The 25944-nt window shown below is 57.6% G+C and overlaps 1 protein-coding gene across 6 annotated transcripts in view; it reads left to right on the top strand.

Annotated features, from left to right (window-relative positions):
* KCNN3 (potassium calcium-activated channel subfamily N member 3) overlaps positions 1 to 25944 on the top strand; it is a 72470-nt gene that overhangs the window by 31792 nt on the left and 14734 nt on the right. For all 6 annotated transcript variants that reach the window (XM_074980600.1, XM_074980601.1, XM_074980602.1 and 3 more), the window contains exons 3-5: positions 2706 to 3124; positions 16506 to 16647; positions 22960 to 23070. In XM_074980600.1, coding sequence (XP_074836701.1) covers positions 2706 to 3124; positions 16506 to 16647; positions 22960 to 23070 — 672 coding nt within the window. The remainder of the gene's footprint in view (positions 1 to 2705; positions 3125 to 16505; positions 16648 to 22959; positions 23071 to 25944) is intronic.

Here is a 25944-nt window from a genome sequence, read left to right on the forward strand (position 1 = left end):
GTCAGTACCTTCAGGGGTCCGCTGGCCTGGCCTGGCCTGGCCTGGCGCTGCAGAGCCTCGCCCCCTTCTCTTCCGTGTCCTCCGCTGCCCCTGAGTGGGCCAGTGGGAGAGGTGGGATCAAATGATTTGCCTGTGTGGCTGGTGAGATTGAGGGACAGGAGGAACAGCCCTGTGGGGCCCTGAGCTCAGCCGCTGCCCTCCCATCCATAACACCAGTGTAAATACAGGGAAGGAGGAGGGGGTGAGGCCTCCGTGAACACTAGACTCCTGTCTGAGTCCCAGCAAGCCGCCTTCTCCGGGCTGGGGAGCCCTTTGTTGGTGACTAACAGCAGCCGCGTGCCTGTCCCTCCCACCCGCAGAGCTGCTCGGAGTCACACAGCAGGGGTGGTTCCCCGTCCCCCACATGCTGCAAGCTTGTTCTCCAGAGCAGTCTCCAGTCGGGGGGCAGCAGGAGCTGGGGACTCCTGCTTAGCTGACTGCCTGAGGGGTCTCTGTGCTGCTGCAGCCCTCGCTCAGTTACAGCTATGGGGGCTGCCCGCCTCTGTCAGCCTGGGAACTGCCCCGCTGCTGCCCTGAGACAAATGAGCAGGGGCTGCTTGGCTGCCATGCCGAGGGCTCCTAGCAGGGGTCTCCCCGACAGCTCTGCTGAGCCAGGCAGTGATGGGGGGGAGGGCGGGCTGTGCCATTACTTAGCCAGAAGCAGCTGCAGCAATGGTTTGAGTGTGAGCTCTGTGGAGCAGAGAGCGGGTCTCCTGCTGTGCGTGCGCCGCCCCACCCGAGCACGGTGTAGCAGCCTGGCGGCCAGGTCTCCCAAGCCCAGGGAAGCAGGATCCAGCCTGGCCTCTTCCCAGGGTGTGTCCCCCAGGCTGGCCAGCCTGACCTTCAGCGCCACAGAGGCCCAGCTTCCTCGCTGCTTGGCTCGGGAGGAAGCTGCAGTTGCCATGGGAACCAGATGGGCTCTTTCCTCCTGGCGGGCGCGTGGGTTTGCAATGTGGCAGTCGGATGGGTGGCGCCCCATGGCAGAGCGCTGGGTTTGCCCATTCCGCAGCTGGGAGGTGCAAGGGGGTCGTGCGGTCAGGGTAGCTGACGGTGCAGTGCATGTCCTGTGCTGGGTGCTTCTGAGTCACAGCATGATCAGCAAATTAAGCGGGTGGAGGGCTGCTGAGAGCAGGGGGCTGTACAAAGCCCCCTGCATGCTCCATGGGAAGCTGTGCAGGCAGCCCAGCCTAGGCCAGCCCCAGTTCCTCCATGGGCTCTACTGTGCATGAGCCTGGGGTCCTGGCTCCTGCCCCCTGGGCCTGCGGGAGCTGCCTGCCCTCCCTGGGGTCCTGGCTCCTGCCCCCTGGGCCTGCGGGAGCTGCCTGCCCTCCCTGGGGTCCTGGCTCCCTGCCTGGTTCAGATGGTGAACTCCTCAGGGCAGGGCTCTTGCTATGCGCAGCATCCAGCACAAGGAGCCTGAGGGGGGGCTCTGGGAACAGTGAGGTAGGTCTAGCATACAGGGCCCTGTCCCTGTGCTCACGTGCCAGAGATGCAGAATGTGATCCCCATTTCTTTCTGATTTGGCACTAGTGACCCTCAGAGCTTTTATCTGGTGGTTCCTGCTGCAGCATCCAGCCAGACTGCTGGTTTTGGGTGCCTCATGCTCAGACCAGCTGAACCTCCTCAAAAGGACCACCTGAACAGTGGCTGGAGCCGCTCCCTCCCACGATCCACCTGTGCCCCTTGCAGCAGCTGAGCAGCTGGCCATCGCCTGTGCCCAGCTCCCACTCTGCCAGTCAGTACCCAGGCACTGGTGACCCCCACCACAAGGCAGCCTGGTCAGGTCTCCCCCGGTGTGCAGCTCACCTGGCTGCCAGGGCGCGGCTGGCTCCTCCGTGCAGTGCCTGCACCTGGCCTGCTGCTGCACACTGAAAGCCCGATTGGGAGGCCGTGCTGCCGGTACTGGGGTTTCTGGGACAGTCGCGCTGTTGTGTCCAGTGTTTGCACTAGTGCCGCCGTGCTCTCTGGGTAGGTGTTAGAACAGCTGCAGGAGGATCCTGCCCCCATAGCTTCAGGTGGTGAGGATGTGGGCTAGCCAGAGAAGTGCAAGGATGGGAGCTGTTCTGTTTCTGGCACGTAACCTTGCCCAGCTCAGCAGGCAACACCCGACCTTTGCCTTGCACTGAAGTCACACACCCTCTCCCCTGGAGTTCAACGATTCTGAGCATTCCTCCTGCCCCTTGGCCCGGCCTGCTCCCATAGGCAGCAGTGGCCCTGTCGCCGAGCCCTGGCACCCATGGGCTGAGCCAGCCCATCCACCCAGAGGCTGCTCCACTCAGAATTAAGCGAGCATGAGGTACCTCCCTGCCCCGCAGGCGAGACGCTGCCAGGGCCGCTGCTCGCTGAGTGCACCAGCAAGGTTGTGGTCCATGGTGGGATCAGCGCCTGAGGCTTCAGGGAGGCAGCTGCTACAAGTCAGGCCAAGAACAGCTCTGCCTGAGAGGGACAGCTCGGGCTTGGGAGGTGACGTCCGGACACCTGGCTGGGCACACGGCCTCCCCTTCCTTTCCCTTCCCACACTGGGACGAGGTGTGTGAGTGGCTGTGCACCCTTGGCTCTCACAGTGGGGGCTCTGGACCTGCCGTGCCTCCTGCTCTGCATGCGGGGGGTGCGGGGGGAGCATCGCACACTAGCACTGTCACTAATCAGGTGGCTTCCCCCGCTAGCTCTTCGTGATCGACAACGGTGCTGATGACTGGCGGATAGCAATGACTTACGAGCGTATCCTCTACATCAGCCTGGAGATGCTGGTTTGTGCCATTCACCCCATCCCTGGGGAGTACAAGTTTTTCTGGACAGCCCGTCTGGCCTTCTCCTACACGCCGTCACGGGCAGAGGCCGATGTGGACATCATCCTGTCCATCCCCATGTTCCTGCGCCTCTACCTGATCGCCCGGGTCATGCTGCTGCACAGCAAGCTCTTCACCGACGCCTCCTCCCGCAGCATCGGCGCCCTCAACAAGATCAACTTCAACACCCGCTTCGTCATGAAGACCCTCATGACCATCTGTCCCGGCACCGTGCTGCTGGTCTTCAGCATCTCCCTGTGGATCATCGCCGCCTGGACGGTCCGCGTCTGCGAGAGGTGAGCCGCCGGGGCGGGGCGGGGCGGGGCAGGGCGGGGCTGGGCTGCGGGGCAGTGAGCAGTGCACAGGGGGAGAGAGGGAACCTTGCCTTTCGCCCCACTGGTGTTCAGAGCCTGCAGAGGGGTCAGGGGCTCGGCGGTTCCAGGGCTGCCCAGAGATGAAAGACTGAATTGGTGCTGTGGGCTCCATGCCAGGAGCCAGGCACCACAAGAGCCTCCGGGGTACACGTGCCCGGCAGAAAACCAGGGGCAGCATCTCAGAGCCTGTGTCAGCTGACTTAGGGTTCCCCCAGTGGGGCCGAAAGCAGCCATGTCAGGCTGGCTCTGGCAATGGGGCAGGGTCTCTGAGCCCGAAGGGGAAGGTCTCCATGGTCGTTCAGCCCCATAGCAGGAGCCTGATTCAAGCTCTGAAACTTGGTGCTGTGGGACTCTCTACGTTGTGCTGCTGGGCCCAGGGTTTTGTGTGTGTGCGCGAGGGCTTTGCAGGTGTCTTTGGTGCCTTGCAAGTGGCCCCAGGGGACGTGGGCGAGGCACTGTGCAGGCGCGGCTGGTAGGCTGACTAACCACCAGGGATCCTGGGGTCTGATGCCAGCCAGCTGGCCCAGCCCAGGCCAGGGAATGCCAGGTTCCCATGGTAGTGCCTTCCCCCACACCCAGCAGAGGGTCCCCTGGCCGAGCTAGAATGCTCCTATCCAGAGGGAACATGTACATGCAACATTCTGAACCCTCAGCAGCAGCCTCATTTGGGCCATGCCAGGCTCCCCTGCATCCTTCGCAGTACAGCAACCCCCTGGTCAGGGTCAGAGCAATGGGCGGAGCCTATCCGCCAAATCACACGGGTCACCATGAGAGAATAGCCCTCCTGGTGTCCCCAGCTGTATCTGGGGGAACTGCAGGAAGCGGTGGGACTCAGCTGTACCGGTGACAGCTGGGCTGGGGCCAGGGCAGATGCTCCTGTGCAAAGACCTAGAGGTGATATTGTAGTTGATGTCTGCTATAGACACCAGATCAGGGAGATGACGTCGATGAAGCTTCCAAATCACAGGCCCTGGTTCTTATGGGAGACTTTAATCATCCGGACATTTGTTGGGAAACCAGTACAGCAGCACACAGACAGTCCAGGAAGCTTTTGGAGAAAGTTGGAGATAACTTCTCTATACAAGTGCTGAAGGAGCTGACCGGGGCCATGCACAACTTGACCTGCTGCTCAAACAGGGAAGACCTAGTAGGAGAGATAGAAGTGGGTGACAACCTGGGCTGCAGTGACCATGAGATGGTAGATTTTCAGGATCCTGACAAAAGGAAGAAGGGTGAGCAGTAACATACAGACCCTTGATTTCAAAAGAGCAGCCTTCGACTCCCTGAGAGAACTGATGGGCAGGATCCCTTGGGAAATGAAGATGAAGGGGAAAAGAGTTCAAGAGAACTCGCAGTATTTTAAAGAAGTCGTACTGAAGGCACAGGAGCAAACCATCCCGATGCATAGTAAGAAATGCAAACATGGTAGGCAACCAGCTTGGCTTAACAGGGAAATCCTTAGTCAGCTCGAACTCAAAAAGGATGCATACATGAAATGGAAACGTGGACAGTTGACTAAGCAGTGTAAACATATGGATGGAGAATGCTGGGCAGTAATCAGGAAAGTGAAAGCACAATTGGAACTGCAGCTGGCAAAGGGTGGTAAGGTAACAAGAAGGGTTTCTACAGGCATGTTAACAATAAACGGGTTATGAGGGAGGCTGTGGGGCCGTTACTGGATGAGGGAGGTAACCTAGTGACAGATGATGTAGGAAAAGCTGAAGTACTCAATGCTTTTTTTGCCTCAGTCTTCATGGACAAAGTCAATTCCCCCACTACGGTCCTAGACAATGCAGTGTGGGAAGGTGGAGGGCAGCCATCTGTGAGGAAGGAACAAGTTTTGAGCTGTCTAGAAAAACTTGATGTACACAAATCCATGGGTCTGGATTTAATGCACCCCAGGGTATTGTGGGAATTGGCAGATGTCACTGCCAAGCCTTTGGCTGTTATCTCTGAAGACTTTTGGAGACTGGGAGAGATCCTGGATAATTGGAAAAAGGCAAACGTACTGCCCATCTTTTAACAAAAGGAAAGGAGGACAATCCAGGGAACTATAGATTGGTCAGTCTTACCTCAGTACCTGGGAAAATAATGGAGGGAATCCTCAAGGAATCCATTTTGGAGCACTTGGAAGAGGGGAAGTGATCAAAAGTAGCCAACATGGATTCACCAGGGGCAACTCCTGCCTCACCAATTTGATCAGCTTCTATGATGAGGTAACAAGCTCTGTGGACATGGAAAAGTCAATGGATGTGATATACCTTGAGTTTAGCAAAGCTTTTGATACGGTCTCCCACAACATTCTTGTCCATAAGTTCAGGAAATATGGCTTGGATCCTTGGACTATAAGATGGATAGAAAGCTGGCTTGACAGTCGGGCCTAAAGGGTAGTGGTCAATGGCTCAATATCTGGATGGCGTATGGTTTCAAGTGGATTGCCCAAGGCTCAGTTCTGGGGCTGGTGTTGTTCAACATCTTTATTAATGACCTGGATGAGGGACTGCATTGCATCCTCAGCAAGTTTGTGGATGACACAAAACTAGGGGGAGAGGTAAATACGTTGGAGGGTAGAGAGAGAATCCAGAGTGACCTGGATAAATTGGAGGACTGAGCCAAAAGAAATCTGATGCGGTTCAATAAGGAGAAGTGTAGAGTCCTGCACCTGGGGTGGAAGAATCCCAAGCATTGTTATAGGCTGGGAACCGACTGGCTCAGTAGCAGTACAGTGGAAAGAGACCGGGGGGTTATGGTGGATGAAAGGCTGGATATGAGTAAACACTGTGCCCTTGTAGCCAAGAAGGTTAACAGCATACTAGGGGGTATTGGGAGCAGATCTAGAGAAGTGGTTGTTCCCCCCTATTCATTACTGGTGAGGCCACATCTGGATTATTGCATCCAGTTTTGGGCCCCCCAGTACAGAAAGGATGTGGCTGTGCTGAAGCAGGTTCAGCAAAGGGCAACAAAAATGATTAAGGGGCTGGAGCACAAGATCTATGAGGAGAGGCTGAGGGATTTGGGCTCGTTTAGTTTACAGAAGAGAAGATTGAGGACTGATTTAATAGCAGCCTCCAACTTCCTGAAGGGGAGCCCTGAAGAGGAGGGTGAGAAACTGTTCTCAGGGTGACAGACGGCAGAACAAGGAGCAATGCTCTGAAGTTACAGAGGGAGAGGTGCAGGTTAGATATTAGGGAAAACTACTGCACCAGGCGGGTGGTGAAGCTCTGGAGTGTGCTGCCTGGGAGGGGGGTGGATTCTCCATCCCTAGGGTGTTTAAGTCCTGGCTTAACAAGGTCCTGGCTGGGATGACTTAGTGGGGGTTGATCCTGCTTTGGGCATGGGGCTGGACTTGGTGACCTCCTGAGGTCCCTTCCAGCCCTAGGGTTCTGTGATGACCTGATAGCACTGCAGTGGGGAGCTGCTGGAGATGCACATGGTGCAGAATAACGCCAAGCTCTCACTCCACTGCTAGCGACTGTCGTGAAACACGGTCACACAGCAGCGCTGGGTGAGCACCTCGCCAGGACTGAGACATGCCCCTTACCGCGAGCGGCTCTGGGGCAGCGAGTGCACTCCTAGGCTGGGGGTGCAGGGGTATGTCTCCTTTTTGGTGCTTGGTTCGCACCCCTGCCAGGGCGCCTGCCAGCAGAGGGGCCGTTACCGGGTCATAGAGGCTCTCCAGGGTGCTTTAGGGCCAGAATGCAGACGTGGCGTGGCAGCAGGGTTGTGTTAATCGTGACACACGAGGGGTACAGATGGCTGCTGACATCCCGCGGGGCACGCCTGATATCCCCCCAGCATGGCTCAGATCTGTCCATGAAGGTCCCTGATTAAACCCTTCCAAGTGGGGAATTAGCACGTTTGCTGAACTGAGCGGCTTTCCCAGAGCCTCGGTCTGACAGTGACAGGTGGGAGAGGCAGGCTGTCCCCGGGCTGAGTCAGACGCCCACGGTGCCACTGCTTGCCAGGCAGCAATTCAGCACTGAGTGCTTTGTGGGTACAGATCAAATCTAACTGCTGGTTCTTCCCTGGCTTCATGCACACAAGCTGCCTCTGGGGGCGTCCTGCTCTCTGCTTACTGTCTCCTTGAACCTCTGTGTTCTCCTTAGGTGCCCTTCTGTACCCCTCTGCTCCCCACTGGCCCCTTTACTGGCTGGGCAGCAACGGGGCAGAGGTTTTACCCTGGATCCAGCTCCATGTCAAAGCTTTCTGACCACCTGACCCTAACAAGTAGGGCAATTGAGGCAGGGGTCTGCGGGGCTGAGGGGGCCCGGGGAACTGACTGAGTGGCAGACAGAAAGGGGAGGCTGTGAAGCTAGCAGGGAGAAAAGTTCCCTGCAGGTGATTCTAAGGTCAGCCTGATGGCATTGATCATGGAGAGCCATTCAGTGGGGTCAGTGGTCTCTTGTCATCCAAAGTCCTTGTCCAGAAGCGGCTGCCCACGCTGCCGTGTTGTTACTATCAGCCATGGGAGCATGAGTCAGAGGCCACATCCCCGGCACTAGGAGCTACGCTAACGCAGAACAAAAAGACAGTCCCTACCCGCAAGCACTCCTGGTGTGTGTCAGCCAAGAGGGATCCCAGCAGGCAGGCAGAGGAGCACAGGTGAGAGAGTGCTGCCCAGTGTCTCTGCAGCCCATCATCCAGGCTTGGAGCACATCACTCAAGGCGATGCTTTGCAGAGGGACTGGCAGGCGGCTGCAGACACGACTGAGGGTGTCTGTCCCTGCGCGAGAGGCAGTGCAGGAGGAAATCCTCAGGAGCTTGCGTGGACATGTGACAAGTGGGCAGCGGAGGCTGGGCGACAGCCGACGGAGCTGGCAGCCAGGGGCTCTGCCTAGCTCCGAGCGGGGTCGCCTGCCTTTCTCAGGGCCAGTGAGGCGGCCGCTGCGGTGAGCAGGGCAGTGCTGAGAGCTGCCGTGCGCAGGGAGCGGGATGGCAGTGCATGACCGGGAGCCCACAGAGCCAGGTGCCAAACAAACCAGGAGACACAAGCCCGGCCTTGGGGAGGGAGTGGTGCATGAGGCACAAGGAACACAGCGCTGGCTCTTGAGGACTGAGATGCGCAGGTCTGGTGGTGAGGAGACCCACGGACAGACGAACAGTCGGGGCTTGGTCTGAGTCTCCAGCGCTGGCCAGTGGCTGGTGGTGGCCTGGTCTCCATGGACGTGGCTGTGTGGGAAGGCTGCGCTGCTCTGAGGCAGGGCTGTTTGCTGCAGAGCAGCAGTGATAAAAGCACCAGGAAAGCAGAGAGGCTAATGAATCAGAAGGGCTCTCAGCCGCCTCCTTTGATGCCTGCCCTGCCCCTACCATTTGCCTGACAATAGGCAGTGCTGGTTGGGCGAGAGAAGTGCTAGCTGGGAGCCTGGGCCCTGCTCCGCTTCCCCCTCCAGTGAGCTTGTTGCCCCGTGGCAGGGGGAACCCTGGAGCAGGAAGCAGGGGAGGGGCAGGGCTGCCAGGAGCGGGAGGACATGCGCAGGCCACCTGCACACAGGCCTCTGTGCTGACCCATGGCCTCGGAGCATCTTCTCCCCATCTTCTTTCCTTGGGTCCTGGGGTCTCTCCTGCTTCCCTTGTCCCTTGGGCAGCCCCTGCCTTCACCCGCGGAAGCTGATCACTGCTGGGAGGAGCCCACAGCACAGCCTGTGCGGGCAGCTCAGCGTCTCCTCCGTAGCATTTGCCTCCCTCCATCTCTCGCTGGCCCAGTTCTGGTCTCAGACATGGCAGCTGCCACCAAACCCTCAGCTAATGCCTAGAGACCCAGCTAAGCCGTGGCCCCAGGACCCAGCCAGCCCTGACACGAGGCACCAAACTAACTCCTCATGTGTAAGCAATCATCCCTATTTCCCACGGCTGGGCATTCCCTGGCTGAGAGCTCCCTGTGCTGCTGCCTTGCGCCCCAGGCAGGCAGACCAGCCTTAGTGGGTCTCTGCCCTAGCTCGCATTGGTTATACTAAGCCACTTGGTTTTCCCAGGCCCGGAAGTCTTCCGGTAGCTCTTTATAAACCCCTCGCAATTCTTCACTGTGCTGTCTGCCGGGCGGGCCCCAGAAGTGCCCCAGGACTCCAGGGATGGCTTCCCTGATGCTTGGCCACATCCCTCTTTCTGTTCAGTGTTTCTGTGTTTGCACATCGGCATCGCGTGGCAGTGCCCTGCAAGCTCGCGTTCAGTGGGGTGCCTGCCCTGACCCCACAGCTGTCGGGCTCAGGCTTCCCTCTCATAAGTGACCTACACCCTGAGTCTTGGTCACCCAAGCCCAGCACTCTGTGGTGCTGTGACAGGTGCTTGGCCCTACACGGAAGGGCAGGTGCGCTCGGGGGGGGGGGGGGGGGGGTGAGGGATCTGGCCCCCTCCACGCGCTCTGCCAGGCAGAGTGGTGGGCATTCAGATGCAGGCCTGGCGTGTGGTACCAGCGCTGCCCAAGCGTGACAGGTGGGAGAGCTGGTGTCTGCCAGGGCAGAGCTCCGCACAGAGTGCGTGTGGGGGTGTCGTAGAGCCTCGTGTGTGTCTGTCAGCACTGCCTTGGGCTGGCCCGGTGGCGGTTGGCTCTACGCTGGGGTCATCCCTGTAGAGTCGCCAGGGAGGCGGCTCTCCGTGGCCTCTGCTGAGGTGCTCTGGGGAAGTGGGCACCTGGAACCCGGGACCTCAGTGTTCGTGGGGGGCTCTGTAGTGTGGGGCCTTTGCCTTCAGCCCATTGCTCTGTTATCCTGGCTCTGCTGGTTCCCTGCTCCCGCCTGCTGTCACGGCGGGCTGTGGGCTTTCAAAGGCTTTGCGTTGCTTAGCAACTCATCAGTCTGCTCCCTACGGTGACCGCGCCTGTTGGGAACAGGCTGCTCTGAAGCACCGTGTGGTTGGCAGCTCCTGTTTTGCCCCCATTTTTCCCCCCCCCCCGCCCGATTCCTGGTGCGCTGAGCCGAGGTACTTCCCACAGTGACACCCCCACACTTCCACTGGCTGCTTCCTTACACACCGGGGCATTCACGCCCATCTAGTGGCTTGGCTCCAGGTAGCTCACTGCCTCCACACCGTGTCCCAGGCAAGGTCGGACAGTGCTGGGCCACCGTAGGCATGTGGCTGGGCGACAAGGCAGCCCAGGGTGCAGCTCCAGGGTGAGTTCTCAGTGGCTGGTCCCAGCTGGGTGATTGCTGCTCAGCAGCGCAGGTCTGGGTGCTCTCCCAATGGGCACTGCATTACCTCCATTCATGCCCCAGTCCAGCTGCAGCCGTGCATGGCTCATTCAACCAGTGTCTGTGCTTAGCCTCTCCAACCCCCTGCCAGGTCTGTGCCATGGCGACTGCCCCTCAGAGGAGCCCCGTTTGCCCCCTTCTGCCAGGCACTGTCGCAGCTCCTCTGGAAGGCCATTTCCTGCCCCCCAGAGCTGCCTCTCCGATGACACTTACAAGAGCCAGTGGACTGGCTGGCTGGTTCGCTGGGCTTGACCCTAGAGTAGTAACACATGCTCTTGGATTCAGCTACTCCACTTCCTAATTGGGCTGAGGTGCAGGGCAGGCTGAGCTTAGACCAGCTCTGGCAGTGCCCTTGGAAGGAGGCTTGGTGTGGTAGGGAATGGCTGTGCCCCAGAGGAGCCTGTCAAGGAAAGCGATGCCCTGGGAAGCCAAGCAGCCAGCATGTGCATGCTCCCCGCTGCAGCAGCAGCAGCGTGGCTGTGCCCTGCCAGCGCAGGGAAGTGGGTGGTGGGAAGCAACCGCTGGTCTGAGCAGCAGCAGCAGCCTGTGGGGTGAGCGTGGCCCTTCAGGCAGCTCCTGCAGTGTTCCCCAGACAGGTCACGCCCGCTGGCCAGGTGCTAAAAGCGCTCCTTGGGGAAAAGGGGAAGCTCGGTACGTTGGCCTGCGCCCAGCCTGTCTCCTTTGGAAGCCTCGTGGTGTTCTCAGCTGCCGGGCTCCTGCTGCAGCACTCGCACTCCCACCCTGCCCAGGGCAGGCAGGCGCCACTCTGAGCTGCTGCCCAGCTGTCTGATGGGGAAGCCCTTTGCAGGAGGAGGAATGTTCTGCTGGCAGCGTAGCAAAGAAAGCAGCGACCCGCCAAGTGCAAGTCAGCCTGCGAGGGGGAGCCCCTGGGGCGTAGTGCAGAGCAAGGCTGGGGGCATCCTTGGTGTTGGCACTCACCCCAGAGAGTTGGCATTCGCAGGTCTGGCTTGGCTCGGCTGTACTAACGCTCCCCCTTAATGGTTACGTGCGTAGCTGACCAGACACACTGCTCTTTGCTGCGGGGAGGCAGAGGAGCCAGGCCCTGCAGGTGAATCCAACTCAGGACCTGTGTTGGGCACAAAGGTCATTGCTTCAGGGTGCCTGTCTCCCCCAGCTCAGCCTGCTGGAGGTCACTGGCGACTGCCTCTTCCCTCTCCCAGGCTTCAGTGTTTCCAGGCTTATAGCTGTGCTATTGGCTGTGCTGAGGCTAGAGGGTAGGACTGTGCTGGTGCATGTCTTCCCCAGGGGCTCAAGATGGTAACCACCCCTATTTACTCAGCATCTTTTCTCCAGACAGAGGATGGAGCCTGTCGCAGGCAGGCTGGCAGTCGCTGGGACTGACTCAGCAGGAAGCAGCACCACCTACCGAACTGACAGTGCTACTTACAGCCCCTGAGCCTCCTCTGCACCCACCACACCCTTAGATTTGTGGTAACACAAGTGGTGCCCATAGCTGGGCACAGCTGCACGCTAGCCCCACGTGATTGTCTGTGCAGAGAAAGGGAGGGGAACAGACTGAGGGCAACCCCGTCTGCCCTTCTGCAGACCCAGCTCCCACCTTCTCCTCTGCTTCCCCGACTCCCTGTGGTGTTCCTGAACTCTCGTGCACGTGACACTGTTGTGTCTAAAAGCTGCGTGCTCGTTCAGAGGGCCGAAGTCTGGGAAGTCCTGTGGCCTGCTTCACGCAGGAGGTTGGACTGTGCCATCCCAGTGATCCCTTCTGGCTTTGGAATGGAATGTGAGACCTACTGTGGCAAGAGAGAAGCTTGTTTTGTTTAGTGCCAGGCCTTTGGGTCTGTCTCTCAAACATCCCCCAGTCCCTAGGTAGGCACTAACTCGCGAGCTGTTTGCTTCAGAGTGGGTACCTGTCTTCTGGTTCCCACAGAATGCTGGGTTGTCTAGTCTCAGGGGCATGCGCAGGTGGGTCAGAAAGGGCCCCCTTGTCTTCTGTGCTGGGAGATTCTTTAACATTGATTGCAAAGTTCTGAGCCTGTTTTCAGCACCTCCCCTAAGTGCAGGATGTTCCCATGCCCTTTGGTTTCCAGGCAGCCACACTGCAGCAGGCGACTCGGGCATCGAGCTGACTGGCCCCGGGCACTCAGCATTCTCAGAGGGGCTTTTCAGAGCAGCTCCCCTGTGACTGGGCAGTGGGGTGTGGACCTGCAGGCAAGCTCAGGAAACAAGGCACTGGCACAACCTGAGAGCTCTGCCCTGGCTCTCCCAGCACTGGGGCAAGGAGACTTTTCCCACCTCCCTCTCCCAGGGACCTGCACCTTGGGGATCTGTCTGTGAGGGAGAAGGGCGGAGCACATCTTCCCTCCACTACAGCTGGCAGTACCACTCTGCATCAGCCGCGCCATCCAGAAGATGCAAGGCCTCCCTCCACAGCGCCCTGGAGAATTGCACTCAGCTTGATCGCGGGCTGCCTCTGAGCACAGGGTTCATGAGTGACTTGTGGTGTCTCTCACCCCAAACAGCCACAGCAAGAGGAATGTCTGGTCTTCTCCACGCAGACATCTTGTGCCTCTGACCCACTGCTTCAGGAGCTGGGGACTGGCCTGACCCTACTCTGTTACTTCCAACAGAAACCTCTCCCCCATGTGGAGGAGGAACAGCCATGCGCCTGAGTTGCACTCCAGCAGCATCCTCCGTCTCTGAGTCCAGAGCACTGCCTGTCAGCATGGATCTCTGGGCAGGCTGGGTGTCGTCTCCGTGTGAGAGAGCGGGCAACAGGAATCAGAGCTGTGACCTCCAGTCTCCTGCTCTAGCCGGCAGACCACACTCTCCAGCAAAGAGCTGGGAATAGCAGCAAGAAGCCCCGATTCCCAGACTTCTTACATCAGGCCCCATTTTTTGTCCATGCAATTAGCACAGCACTAACTACTTAGCCTAGTTCATTAGGCAGCGTCTAATGAAACCCCAGCCGATGGAGATGTTGGTTATGTTAATTGAAAAAACCCCTTTCGGCCCATGTAAGAAAATAAGTCTGTAGCATGTGAAAACTGTGAATACACAAACATAAAGCCAGTCACAGGTTTCGACAGATGTGCCTGAGACCCAGCAGCCGATTGTGCTGTGCCCTCTTAGGAAATTTCACCTCCCAAGGGGTCCACCCCTACGTTTTGCTCCCCTGCTCTAACCACTAGCCATCTCTGTGCCAATACTAGGGAGGGGAATGAGATATTTACATGGACTCTTGACGGGTGATTTGGGGAAATAAAAATAATAAAATTCAGAGAATTTGGTGTTGAGAAACTTGGACAAATTGGTCAGGAGGAAATTGCCCAAAGCTCCATCTGATTTCCCTTAGGGATTTCATGAGGAAGCAGAGAGAAACCCACCCCGAGAAGCTAGCAGGCTCTGGCAGATTCACTCCCAGGAAGCAGCCAATGCCCTTGTCTGCCAAGTGTGCTAGAAATGAGTCCTGGGGGGCAGAGCAAGCAGAAGAAGGAGAGTCGGAGGAACCCATGGAGTCATGGCTGGGTCTGGAATTCAGCAGGAGCTGTGACTCTCCTCATGCCCGGACACCAGATCACTGGAGCTGCCTTACAAGGTTGGGTGCCTTTTGAGTGGCTCTGTGTTACAAGCCAAGGGAAGGAGTGGGCTTCTTCCACTGCTGCTTGCTGGAAGTGACATACTGTCTTGACTACGACTCTACCCATGCAGAAAACAATCAGGGTAACTGCACATTGGGCTGTGCCCTCTGTTGCCTGTAGACCTGTGCCAGCGCTTCCCCTTTTTAAATCACTCCTCCCGTGCATCCTCGCATCACAGCTGCCTGCCTTCTGCTGGAGAGGGCTGGATTGCATGCCCCAGCACTGAAAGGTGACGCTTTGAGCACACTTCTGGGGCAAGGCAGTAAGAAGCAGGGGGTGCATTTGGCATGAGAGTCCCAAGCCATGTGCCTTGTAAGGTGAGTGCTTGGGCGACCGGCCAGGAGAGATTCAGGGGCGCTCAGCGGATTAGCAGAGCGCCCGCAGCTGGCAGTGTGTATTTATTTGTGGTGCACGTCTGCACTTGCATTGGTGCATGTAACTAAACTTATTCTGTGCATGGATGGAAACAATTAGAAGAAACCCTGATGCCAAGACCCACAAGGGCAGGCTCTCGTCGCTCCTGGGGCTCGTGTGGCTGGAACACGGGACTGAAAGGAGCCTTTGGCCATGGAGCCTAGCTCCCTGCTGTCTGTCACAAGCAACACCTCCTAGAATGTTGTTCATACCCATGGCAAGCCCCATCTTCCACCTAGCTGAGTTGTTCGAGAGGGCAAGGTGTCCTGGGCCAGTGACTGGGGAAAGAGACCAGCAATAACCAGACCAGAGTCCATTGCTGCTGTATGTGTAGCCCAGTGGTTCTGCTTCACCTCTCAGCTCCTCCCATTTACCGGCTCCGTACCTGCCGAGGAGCTGGACTGGCCTGGCCTGAACTGAGCCTGAGGGATCTGGCAGAGGCCTGTGACAAGGCATGTCTGCAGAGGTCTGGGGCCTCTCTGCTGCCTCGGAACAGGAAGAGAAGCAGCTGAGGCTCTGGGGGCCAGCCAGAGAGCTGGCTGAGCTTGTCAGGGCAGGAAATGGACCAGAAGTCAGTGTTGTGCATGTTCCAAAGGCCAGAACTCGGTAATGGAAACATTACCGAGGTTGCCTGGAGTTAGTGGCTGGGGTTAGGAGGCCCTTGGCTTTTCACACGCTTAGAGCAAAGCGCGTTCACAAGACTGCGGGGGCTGGGCCGGAGGCTTTCCTGAAGTGGAACCTGAACCTCTTCTCTAGGAGGCCGCCAGGAGACCAGGGCAGAGTTGGGGGTGGGGGGCGCGTATTGGTTAGCCTGACAGAGGGTGTCTCCTCTCCCTGAGCTCAGGCAGTGGCTGGGTGTGCGTGTGCGCAGTGTGGTAGAAGATGCAAGGTTAGAACATTAATATTGGATTGGTACTAGCTTCCCCTTCTCCCTCTGTCTTGTTTTACAAGCCTCTTGGCTGCAGCCCACTCTGCTAACCAGAGGAGTTCAGAACGAGGTGTAAAGCTGTCGGAAGGGGCTGAAATTGCCAACTGCTGCTTTAGTTTGGGTTAGTTGTTTGCAGGGGGCGTGTGTGTGCTCAGCCGCAGTCCAGGGCCAATGTGAAAGGCACACTCCTTTTGCAAAGCAATCGGTGAGCTTCCATTGCTGTCCAACACCCCTTAATGAAGGTGGTCACCAGTGTGAGCCCAAGCACAGAATCCAGCCCAAAGCTCTCTGTGATGTAAACCAAGAGAGTTGTGTTCTGGTTGTGCCATGAGGTGAAGAAATTTGTTCTCGGGAGTCCCATCCCTCCAGGGCGGTGGTGAGAGGAGTTTGCAGGAGACGACATTGTGTATGTACGTGAACAGTTCACAAGGAGCTTTGCCAGGCTGAGCAGCTGGCGGGAACCCAGCAGCAGCTCTCAGCCTGCCCCCCTCCACTCCATCCAGTCCTGTCTGTTTCCCAATCAGACAGACCTCCCTGCCCAGCAGCATGGCCACCATGCGGGTGGGGCTGGATGGTATTTCCCTGAACTCTGACTACAATGCTGATTGACAGCGAAAGAGACTTTCCGCTGGGTCTGTGTGTGCAGGGGCGTGTGCGCAAGGGGGTCTGATGAGGAAATTGTGAAATTGCTGCTGCAGGGAACAGTCTGTTGCGTTATTAATATTTACTCCTGATTTTGCAATCCTGCTGGACAAGTCCTTCAGGCCAAGGTTAATTGTATCCGGGGAGGGAGGTGCACACATCTGATTCCGTAATCTTGCTGCCGGTAACGTTTTGAGCCCATCTGCTGTGGCATTGCCTGGTTCTAAGCTGTGGGCCTGAGGCCATACAGTGGCAGGGTTGCAGACATCCAACATGGGAAGTTGGAGGCCTGAGGCCATGGGAAATGCCTGTCAGCATGCAGGAAGAAGACGGGTGGTTGGTTGGTGTCTGCAGCTGCTTTCTGATACTGGGGACTAGGAAGTGGGTAGACAAGGTCCTGGTTCCATGAGCACCATCATCAGATCTGGCAGAGGTACTGGGAGGGGGGGAAGGGAGGTTGTGTGGGATCCGTGGTTCCCGGTCAGCTCTGCTTACGTTGAGGTGTGTCTCCCTGGCAGGTACCACGATCAGCAGGATGTGACCAGCAACTTCCTGGGTGCCATGTGGCTCATCTCCATCACCTTCCTCTCCATTGGCTATGGTGACATGGTGCCTCACACCTACTGTGGGAAAGGCGTCTGCCTGCTCACTGGCATCATGGTAAGGGTGTGTCTCAAGGAAGTGACCCAGGAGGGAAACACAGGCTGGGCCCAGCACATTGTCCCTCACACCCACCCACTGACTCCTTCCCATACCAAGCCATGGAGATCCTGCCTCAGTTTCCTTCCCGGTTAGAACATTCTCAACAGGCTCCAGCCAAGGACTTGACAGGGCTCCACTCGTCCCCCTGCGGTCGACAGAGACATCTTACCTTTTCTCTAACCCAGGGCTACAGCTTGGGAAGCAAAACAAGGCAGGTTTTTCCCCTGGTTGGGGGATTTTACGGAGCCCTCATCCATCCCTTGGTTGGGGTGTCTTGGCTAGTTTGTCCGTGAGCCTGTCTCCACAACCTTTGCTCCTGCTGCAGAACGCTGGTAAGGCTGGGAACAGTTGGGGGCTTTGAGCTGGGGAAGTGACACCTGCCCCAGTGGTAAGGAAAGTTCCATGTTACTCCAAAGTCCCCCCAGGACATGCCAGCCATGCACTGGACAGTGGGGTGAACGGGACGCCCTGGACTCTGGCTCACTTTATTGGGCTTCCAGGGACTGGTGGAATGACTGACACTTGAGCAGGCTTTAGCAGATGTCTTCCAGATCTTGACACATGACTTGGGAGTGGAGTTGCTGTGGCCAGATGCCTGCACAGGCTGTAGCTCTGCTGGCAGAGGAGGCCATAGTGTGTGCAGTGTCTCAGCAACACCAGCTCCCTGTGAGGAGTGAGAGTGGCCCACTCAGCTGGCAGGTGCTGAAACAGCAACTGGTGCCAGGCAGCGCGGGCTGAGCGGGGTAGATAAAGGGCACAAGCAGGGTCCCGGTAAGCTGAGTGTTTGGGTGGCCATTCGGCTAGGTGTTGTGTTTCTCCTGGTGGCTCATGTCCACACGTACCTCAGTGCACCTGGATGGAAAAGATCAGTGGGAACATTGGGCACAGGAGTTCTGGGGGCTGGGGAACACATCCAGCTGCTGCTGAGCTCTGTAACCTCGTGGCTGCTGAGCAGTGTGATGTGTGACAGCCGTTTTGGGGATTTCATCAGACAGCTCCACAGGGACTGTGGTTCATGCGCCAGAGCCCACACTCAATCAGTGCCCTGCAGTGGGGGTGGCAGCTGTCCCATGGTTTTCGCAAGTGTCTGCCTTTCTTTCCCTGCACGGAGCTGCAGCCCTGCTGGCTGACCGACCAGCAACTCTCCTGCCCCAGAGGAGATGTGGAAAGAGGGCCTCTTCCTTTGCATTCAGAGCTGCCCCTTGCATGCTCCCTGTTACTGGCTGCAGAATGGGGAGTGGGGGGAATGAACCTTACCTGGTACAGCAGCTTCCAGCTCCCTCAGCAGCCCATGCTGCGCCTTGGAGTGGGCCACTCCCACGGTGTGTCATGCAGCCAGGTCCTCACTTTGGCATGAACTAATGCTTCCCGTTTTCTTTAATCAGGCTAAACCGATCAGCCCCAGCCCCCCCAGGGTGCATGTTCCATGCCAGCTCGCAGCACCAGGCCCGTTCCTCTCACGTACATGCTGCCACTGGCGCCTGTGTTCCGTGGGGTGACCAAGGCAGGCTCTAGTCCTCGTGGGCCCCTGGCATGAAGGGATCTCTCCTTGGCTGAGTCCCCCTGTGCCTTTGCCAGGTTCCCACCAATGATGACAGTAATTAAAGGTAGGCCTCCCCCTTTGGTTACCATGGAGACAAAGGCTAGGCCTGAGTGTGCCATGACAGTGCTGGACAGAGTATCCAGCGACCCTGTGTTGAGCAGCCAGCAGGCAGGGTCAGGGCAGGCAGCTTCACCATCCACCACCAACACTGGGCGTGCCTATGCAGTCCAGCAGGAGACAAACCCGGCCAGCCCTGCACCATTCGCCTGCTGGCTGAGCACCTCGCAAGCACCCGGCAGCAGGGGTCCAACCAGCAGCCTCTGGAGAGCCTGGCTGCAATACGAGAGTGAACTGGGGCCGATCCCCCAGTGCAGTGACCCTGCCGGCAGCCGGGAGCTGCTCTGGATCTCACTCTGCCAGAGGAGCAGAACAGATGCTGCACTTCCAGGCCAACGTGGGGGTGGATGGGGATTAGATACGGGCAGTTGGGGCTCCCCACCCCCATCAGACAGAGGGGTCTTTCCAGGGCAGGCCAACCTCTGGAACTGCCTGCTGCTTGGTTCCTTGTGCTATCCTCCATAGCAACGAGCAGAAATGGGGAGCAGCCCTAGGACACAGGGCAGGGCCTGGACTCCGTCTGAAAACAGCTCAGTGCCACCTGGTTTCACTCACAATGGAGCTACTCCAGCTGCTGCAAGGAACCCTTTGGAGCGACGACCAGCCAGCTGTGAAGTCTCCACACCCCCACATTCCAGTCACTGCCATTTTGCATGTTCCATAGTCTAAGCCAATGGGGTCAGTTCTCCAGGGCTGAGCGCAAGGTCCTCCCGCCAAGCCCTCCTGAGACATTGCAGCTTTTAAAGTTCTCCAGCTGGAGCTGTCCCGTGAAGTCAGCTTGAAGGAGAAGCGAAGAGGAGCGTGAAGGTGGAGGCGAGCCACCTCGCCTAGCCAGGGAGCTGTTTGTTTGCAATTGCAGGCGCACAGAACCATCGGTGTGGGACATGCTGGTGCTGTGTGGACCAGGATGCAGCAGGATCTTGACTGAGCACTGGTGCATCATAACACAGTCACCAGGCAAATGCCACAACACCCACCAAGGGACTGCCCTGGAACGGCTGAGTAGGTCTTTCATTCTCCAGGCGGCAGCTGACCGGGGGCCTCACCCGGTGTAAGCTAGCACTGCCCTGGCTTTGGCCCAGCCTGTGCCCCCTCCCCTCCCAAATCATCGGGTGCAGGGCTGTGTTCTCCCCTTACTCTTCTTGGGGGTTAAAGTGGTCCCCAGCCCTGGGCTCAGGCCCTCTGCAGCAAGATGTGGTTCACATACCGATGCTGACTTCTGTGGTCCCACAGGAGGCACGTGGAGGCCCGAACTGGAGTTCCCTGCTTTATTCCATCTTCCATCAGCCCACATCTCTCCACTGCACTGCCTGGGTTTGCAAAGCCGCCTCCTTTATGGGCTGCCCCTCTGCTCCCCCTTGTGACTGCATGGGACTACTGCTGGGCACAGCGGGATCTGGTGCCTCAGGCTGGAGCCCTGTGTGGCACTCACCTGCTGGCTGGCATGCCCTGCAGGGACTGTGCCCAGCACCTGAGGCATTACTGAGCCGCTGGCCAATCAGTTCAGGAGAGCAACACCCACGTCCTCCTGCCGCTGCACTCCCAGGCTTGCAGAGCTCACACAAAGAGCACTTTCAGCATGGCAGCAACGCCCCTCAAGTGCCTGGGGTTTAGTCCTGCCTCCACCGGGAGCTGCTGGTGCTGTGCAAGTGCTAGCCTGGGAGAGAGCTTTATCTGGCTGCTGCCCTGGGGATGCCAGCCAAAGAGGGGAGGCACATGAGTGACCCTTCCAGCAAACTGCCATGGCCTGGGGACTTCCCTGCCACAGCTGACAGGGGAGGAGTGCGGGCAGCATCTCCTAGCAGGAGCTGAAATAATGGGATTGCTCCCCAGCTGAACAAAAGCAGCGAGGGTGAGGCTGTGGCATGAGAGAGGCTGTACACACAAGGAGCTGGCCATCCCTCCCTCCAGCCTGGTGATGAGGGAGTTAAGCTGATTCCCACCCCAGCATCTCAGAAAAGGACAGTTTGTCCCAGTCAGCCCCGGCCTGGTTTTAGCTTAGCAGGCTTTGGCCCAGAACAGCAGGGACCTGAATGCTCTCCTGGGAGCCCCTCCCGTGTTATTAAACAAACTGAATTACAGAAGGGCCCCGCTGTGCTGCCTGTCACACTCAAGCAGCTGTTCCTTGAGCCCCAGGTAGCCCCCCGGTGTGGCCCCTGCCACCGCACCCCATCAGCACAGCCCAGAGATCACACACTGCCTGCAGTTAAAGCCCACAGCTGCAGGGCTCAGAGCCTGCTCCACACTCAGGCTGCTGGGGCTTGCGCTACCGTGCTAAGAACAGCGGGGCGGCCGTTTCCACTCAGGCTGGAGCGCAGAGTCTGAGGACTGTCCTGGGCTTCACAACCCAGCTGCAGCATCTGCAGTGCTGGTGTAGTGTGGTTCCAGCCTGTTGAAGTGAAAGGCAGGAGCGCTGTGCAGCTGAGGCTGCAGAAACTGAAAATGTCAGAAGTGTGGATTTCTGATCCCCCCTGCTCTCTCTTCTAGCCACAGCATCCCCATACAGCCCCTTGCAGCTCAGCACATCCCAGGCTCAAGTCCACAGCATTGCAGAACGTAATCACTGCCCACCTGCCCCAAGAGAGAGGAAGGGGGTCTCCCAGGCCCGGACCAGGAAGAACAGGCAGAGGCCCTTTCACTTACATTAGAACTGGCTGGAGCTCACTTTGCCTAGATGAAAGGCAAAGGGCTAAGCCTCCCGGCAGGAGCTGAAAAAGTTCCCGTCTGGTCTGATTTACAGAGGGTTGGGGGCCTGAAGCTCCCCAGGGGCGCTGCAGCGTTCCCCTGACCTCTGAAAGAGTCAGGAGGTACTGCGAACCAGAGGCCTGGCCTGGAGACCCACTCCCTGTCTCTGAGGGAAAGACCTGTCCGGAGGAGCAGAGGCAAGCAAGCCACAGCACCGATGTCCTTTCTATCTGGGAAGTCTGGACATGCCCTCTGTAAAAGACATCAGCCTGGCAGTTAGAGCCAGCAGGGTCTGTGCAGCTCACATGCCCCCAGCAGAAGAGGAGAGCAATAGCAAAAACTGTGTGCAGCAGTGACCTGGCGCGAGCTAGCCAAGGGCAGATGCCCAACTCCAACAGCTAGCTTGGGCAACCAGAAGAGCCTCCTCTGCAAGGGCGAGGGAACAGACAGGGTGTGTCTGGAGCCTCGCAGGAGTGCTGCAGCCTTCAGCTCAGACCACAGGGCGAGATAGTGACTCGCTAAGGAGCTGAAGGGTGCTCCCCAAGGTCCAGGCCTGCCAGGCTGCAAAGGGGAGGCGATCTCATCGCCCACACAGGAGGACTGAGGCAGACACTGTCTCTCGTGCACATGCAGAGTCTCTTTCAGGCTGGCCCTCCGGTTTGCTTTTAAAGCTGAATCTACACAGGAGGTAATAGCTGCTAGCTGGGCTCTGCGTCTGCCCTAACTCAGATGGGCAGGGCCTGCTGTAACCATGTGGATACAGAGGAGGTGCCGGCTGCCACTGCCTTGGGGGCAGGGGGAGAATGAGGCAGAAAGTGATTCTCATGAGCCCAGTTCTCTGCTGAGCCTTCCTGTAGCTGACCGATGAGCCAGGTGCCAGCAGCATTTTCAAAGGAATTGCTTAGGCAGAGCCAGGAGTAGGAGCCAGTGTCAGCCGTGCCAGAAGCATGGGTAGCTTTCTCTGTGACGCTTCAGGAGAGAGTGAGAGTGGGTCTGCAAACCTGCTGGATGTGTGGTCCCTTTTCTGGCCAGCTGCATGGCCGGCAGGCTAAAGCAGGCAACACACAAAGGGCTTCCTTCACCCCTCTCACAAGGGAAGCTATTGTTTAAATAACAAAGGCTTTAGTCAGGCTAGCAAGTGCCCTCCTTCCCATTTCACAGGTGGAGAAAGTGAGGGGAAGGAATATGCTGCCCTGGTCACACAATAAGTAAGGGTGAGAGTCCTGGTTGCCCAAAATGACAACCCTCCAGAGTCTGACTCCTTGTCCCATGTCTTAGTTGTGAGCCCCCGTTCCCAGCCAGACCTGAGAAGAGAACCCAGGAGTCCTGACACCAGGCCCCCTGGAGTTGATGATTAGCCCTTTCTTCTTTCTAGAGCTAAGAGTTAAACCCCAGAGTCCTGACTCCTCCTCCATCCTTCCCTGCCCCCTTCCCCCAGCCCTGCTCTAACCCACAAACCCAATGTCCTTCAGGAGCCAGGAACGCATCCCAAGAGTCCTAAGGCCCCACACTGAAAACCCATGGGACCACCACCTTAGCTCAGTGCCACTGTGCTACCTGCGCCAGCTGAGCTGGCTTTCTGAGTGCAGCTTCACCTGGGTCTTGGCGAGGGTGAAGGGTTTCTTGGTGGCCCCTTGCCCGCCAGCAGCATGTCCCATTCGTTACAAAGGGGAACGAACAGCCACTTAAGGCCACAGAGTGGGTTGCTGGCCCTATGGGATTGCTTTGCCTGTCATTAACTGTCACCTGCTGCGCAAGGGGGTGGGGCGAGACAGTTAATGGCATGTGGCTTTGAGAGCTCAGATGGATGGTTCTGCGGCCTTGCAACACTCCATCGCTCATGCCCAGATTCTCTACGTGGGAAGGACCCTGGCACTCACCGTTCCACAATTAACTCTTTGCCTTGTTCTCTCCTCCCCTGGCAGGGGGCTGGCTGCACTGCCTTGGTGGTGGCCGTGGTGGCCAGGAAACTGGAACTCACCAAAGCCGAGAAGCACGTGCACAACTTCATGATGGACACTCAGCTGACGAAGCGGGTAAGGAGTTCTGCATGAGGCGTGTTCCTTCTTGGCTGATGGGGTTAAAACTCTCCAGATGTAACAGCCCAAAGCCAGACACTGTAAATCCACTTTGCTTTCTAAGGGACATGCTGAGAGTCCAGTGAGCTAGTGGGTGACATCAGTGTGTCCAGAAGCTGTCCAGGAAGGAGCAAACTGGCATGTGTCCAGAAACTCCTCATGCATCAGCAGTGCTGGCTGATGGGACCCCGGAAGAGCCTAGTTGCCATGTGCATTGTACGCGGTTCCCGTGTTCACACCAGAATATCATGGAAGCTGCTGTGTTTTGCTTCCCCACATCTGTGTAAGAATCTCCCCCTCCCCCTCCTCCTCCCAAGTGCCATTGTCTAAGTCATTTCCCCTCCCGCCAGGCCTGTTAGTTGTCTTCATTTCCTTAGGGAAGGGGCTAGGTAAAATGAACCCCCTCAGTGTCATTGGTGGGGTGAAGATGAAGGAATCAGCACTAGTGCACTGGCACAGGTCTGCCGCTGACGGGGAAAACCCTCCCACAGAGCAGGCAGGGATGTGTCGGCACTGGGCAAGGGAGCAAAGTACCGAGTCAGGAGCTGTTTGTTTAAGGGCAGCTTTTGTGAGTTTTCTCATCACTTTTGTCTGCATGAAGGTGATGAACTTTTCCACCAGGAAGAACCCGGAAATGCCATCGCTAGGGTTGCAGCCCCCTGTGCTCAGCACCTCTCTCGGTAGCTGCTGCACATCCACCGGGAGGGCTCCCTTAGAAGCCGAGCTCTGCGTTAACCCTCAGCAGCCTGGAGTGATTTGTGTGGAGGCGCGGTACCTGTGCAGTGCCAGGAGCCCTGCAGTCCCATTCCACAGGGGGATTCTCCAGGAGAGCTGAGCTGCTTTGCTTTGCTTAGAACTTGTGTTGCAGAGGATGGTTTTGTATTGGTTTTTCTTTAGGAGATACACAGCGGTTGGAAGGAAAGCTGCAGGGCCATACCCCTCTGCCGCTGGCACAAACACCAGTGCTTGCTTCTCTCGGCGGTGGCACAGCAACTGCTGTAGCATAACGGAAAAGAAATTGTGTACGAAGAGCTCATATGTAGTCGGCCTGCTCTGCAGACGTGGCGGTGGAGCTGTCCGATCTGCAGTGATCGATCACACCAGCTCTCTCGCAAACTTCTGCTCCCAAACTGTCTACTTTACAGGGGACTCAGGGCCATCTTGCAAGGCAGCGGTGCCCCCAGGCAGAGGAAGGGATGCAGGATGATTTAGAGATAAACCTGTCCTAGGAGGAGACAGGCTGCCTTCCCCCTCCTCAGACCTCAGTAGCAGCCCTGTGCTGACTGGAAGCACAGTGCTTGTTCACGCAGTTTGGATCCCAGCTGGACAGGGCCTCGCGACCACTCAGACGCTCTCTGCTCTTCAGCAATAGGGTCAGTATTTCAGACAGATGCTTTCCAACTGCTGGGGTGGTACCCACCATGTACTGAGCACTGTGCAGGCACATGGGGAGGCACTGGCCCTGCTCCAAAGAGCTCATACATACTGCCAGGCAGGAGGGAGACACCCACCATAACTGAGCACTGCCAGGCGGAGAGGGCCAAGCGCTAACCCAAAGTAACACAAAAGAACACCTTGATACCTTCATTCTAAAATGTGCTTTTGTTTGTTTGCTGTGAATTTCAACCCTTTGATAGGACTTACTCTGCCTGTGCTGGGGCGGCTGTGGAGAAGGCTCCTAAAGAACCAGGCAGTGCTATTTACGGCCATAACGGTCAGGCCGGGTTGGCTGGCAGAATGGGCTCAACAGAGCAGCAAACCAGGAGCTCACCTCTTGTGAAGACACTTCTGTGCTGCTGTAAATGTGCACAGCTCTGCTGACTTCTGTTGCATTTCATTCATTTACATGAGCATCCAGTTTGGCCCTCTGTCTCCGGTTCCCAGTACCTGCTCCCAGAAGGGGCTGGAGGGAAAGCTGCAGAGCCAGTTGCTTTCCCCGTCCAGCTGGGGGGCTCCCTTCCCATCCACTTTCTGAGAGGCAAACGGGAGGTAAGGAGAGCTCTGACCTTGGCCTGGCGTTTGCAGATGCCCCCTTGCACCTCTGTCCTACAGCCATTTTTCCTTCTCTTCAAGGGCCTCCAGAGGCGCCCAGGGGTCGAGCTAGAAGGATGCATAGCTCAGGGCAGCGTGGAATGCAGCAGATATCCCTAGGTTCTGACAGCTGTAGGGAGGGTTAGCCAGGGAGCTGCTCCTCAAGGGGAGGATGGAGCCAGCACAGTTACACCTCTTGCCGTGAGTATTGCAGATGTCTGGCCAGATTCACCACTTGTCCAAATCAGCGCGGCACAGCCAAAGCGAAGGGAATTGCTCGCAGTATGGTTGGATTTGGCCCATTAACTGTTAGGCAGTCAGACTGGGTGAGCCTTGCAGAGCACGCCAAGCCTAAGCTGCCCACTCACGCCACTAGTGTGACACTAGTGCAATGCCACTGGCTGCAGCCGAGTTAACAGCACACACTTGTGCTAGTGTAACTATGGAAAAGCTCCCCCTGCCCTCCGCCGTGTAATTTCAGGGACCTCACCCATGCCCCCTGCTAGCCAGGGCTATTTTGACAGACGGGCAGCTCTGTCCTCAGGGCGGTGGATGACCACCAAGGGGAGAGGGTGTGTTGTGTGCATAAGCAGTGTCTCCCTGCAGCTCTACAGAGGTACACTTGCAGCAGTACATCCATGTACATGTGCGGTGCTGTACGTGCGGACAAACACCACGCCCTGATTTTCTCCAGCGTGACTGAGAGAACAAAGTCTAAATGGTTGTCAAAGGGGGTAGAACTCACTGAGCATCCGGTCTCAGCAGGCAAGCCCTGTTCAATGCAGGAGAAATCTAAAAGTG

The sequence above is a fragment of the Carettochelys insculpta genome, chromosome 30, assembly GCF_033958435.1.
Source record: "Carettochelys insculpta isolate YL-2023 chromosome 30, ASM3395843v1, whole genome shotgun sequence".
NCBI classification, from domain to species: domain Eukaryota; kingdom Metazoa; phylum Chordata; order Testudines; family Carettochelyidae; genus Carettochelys; species Carettochelys insculpta.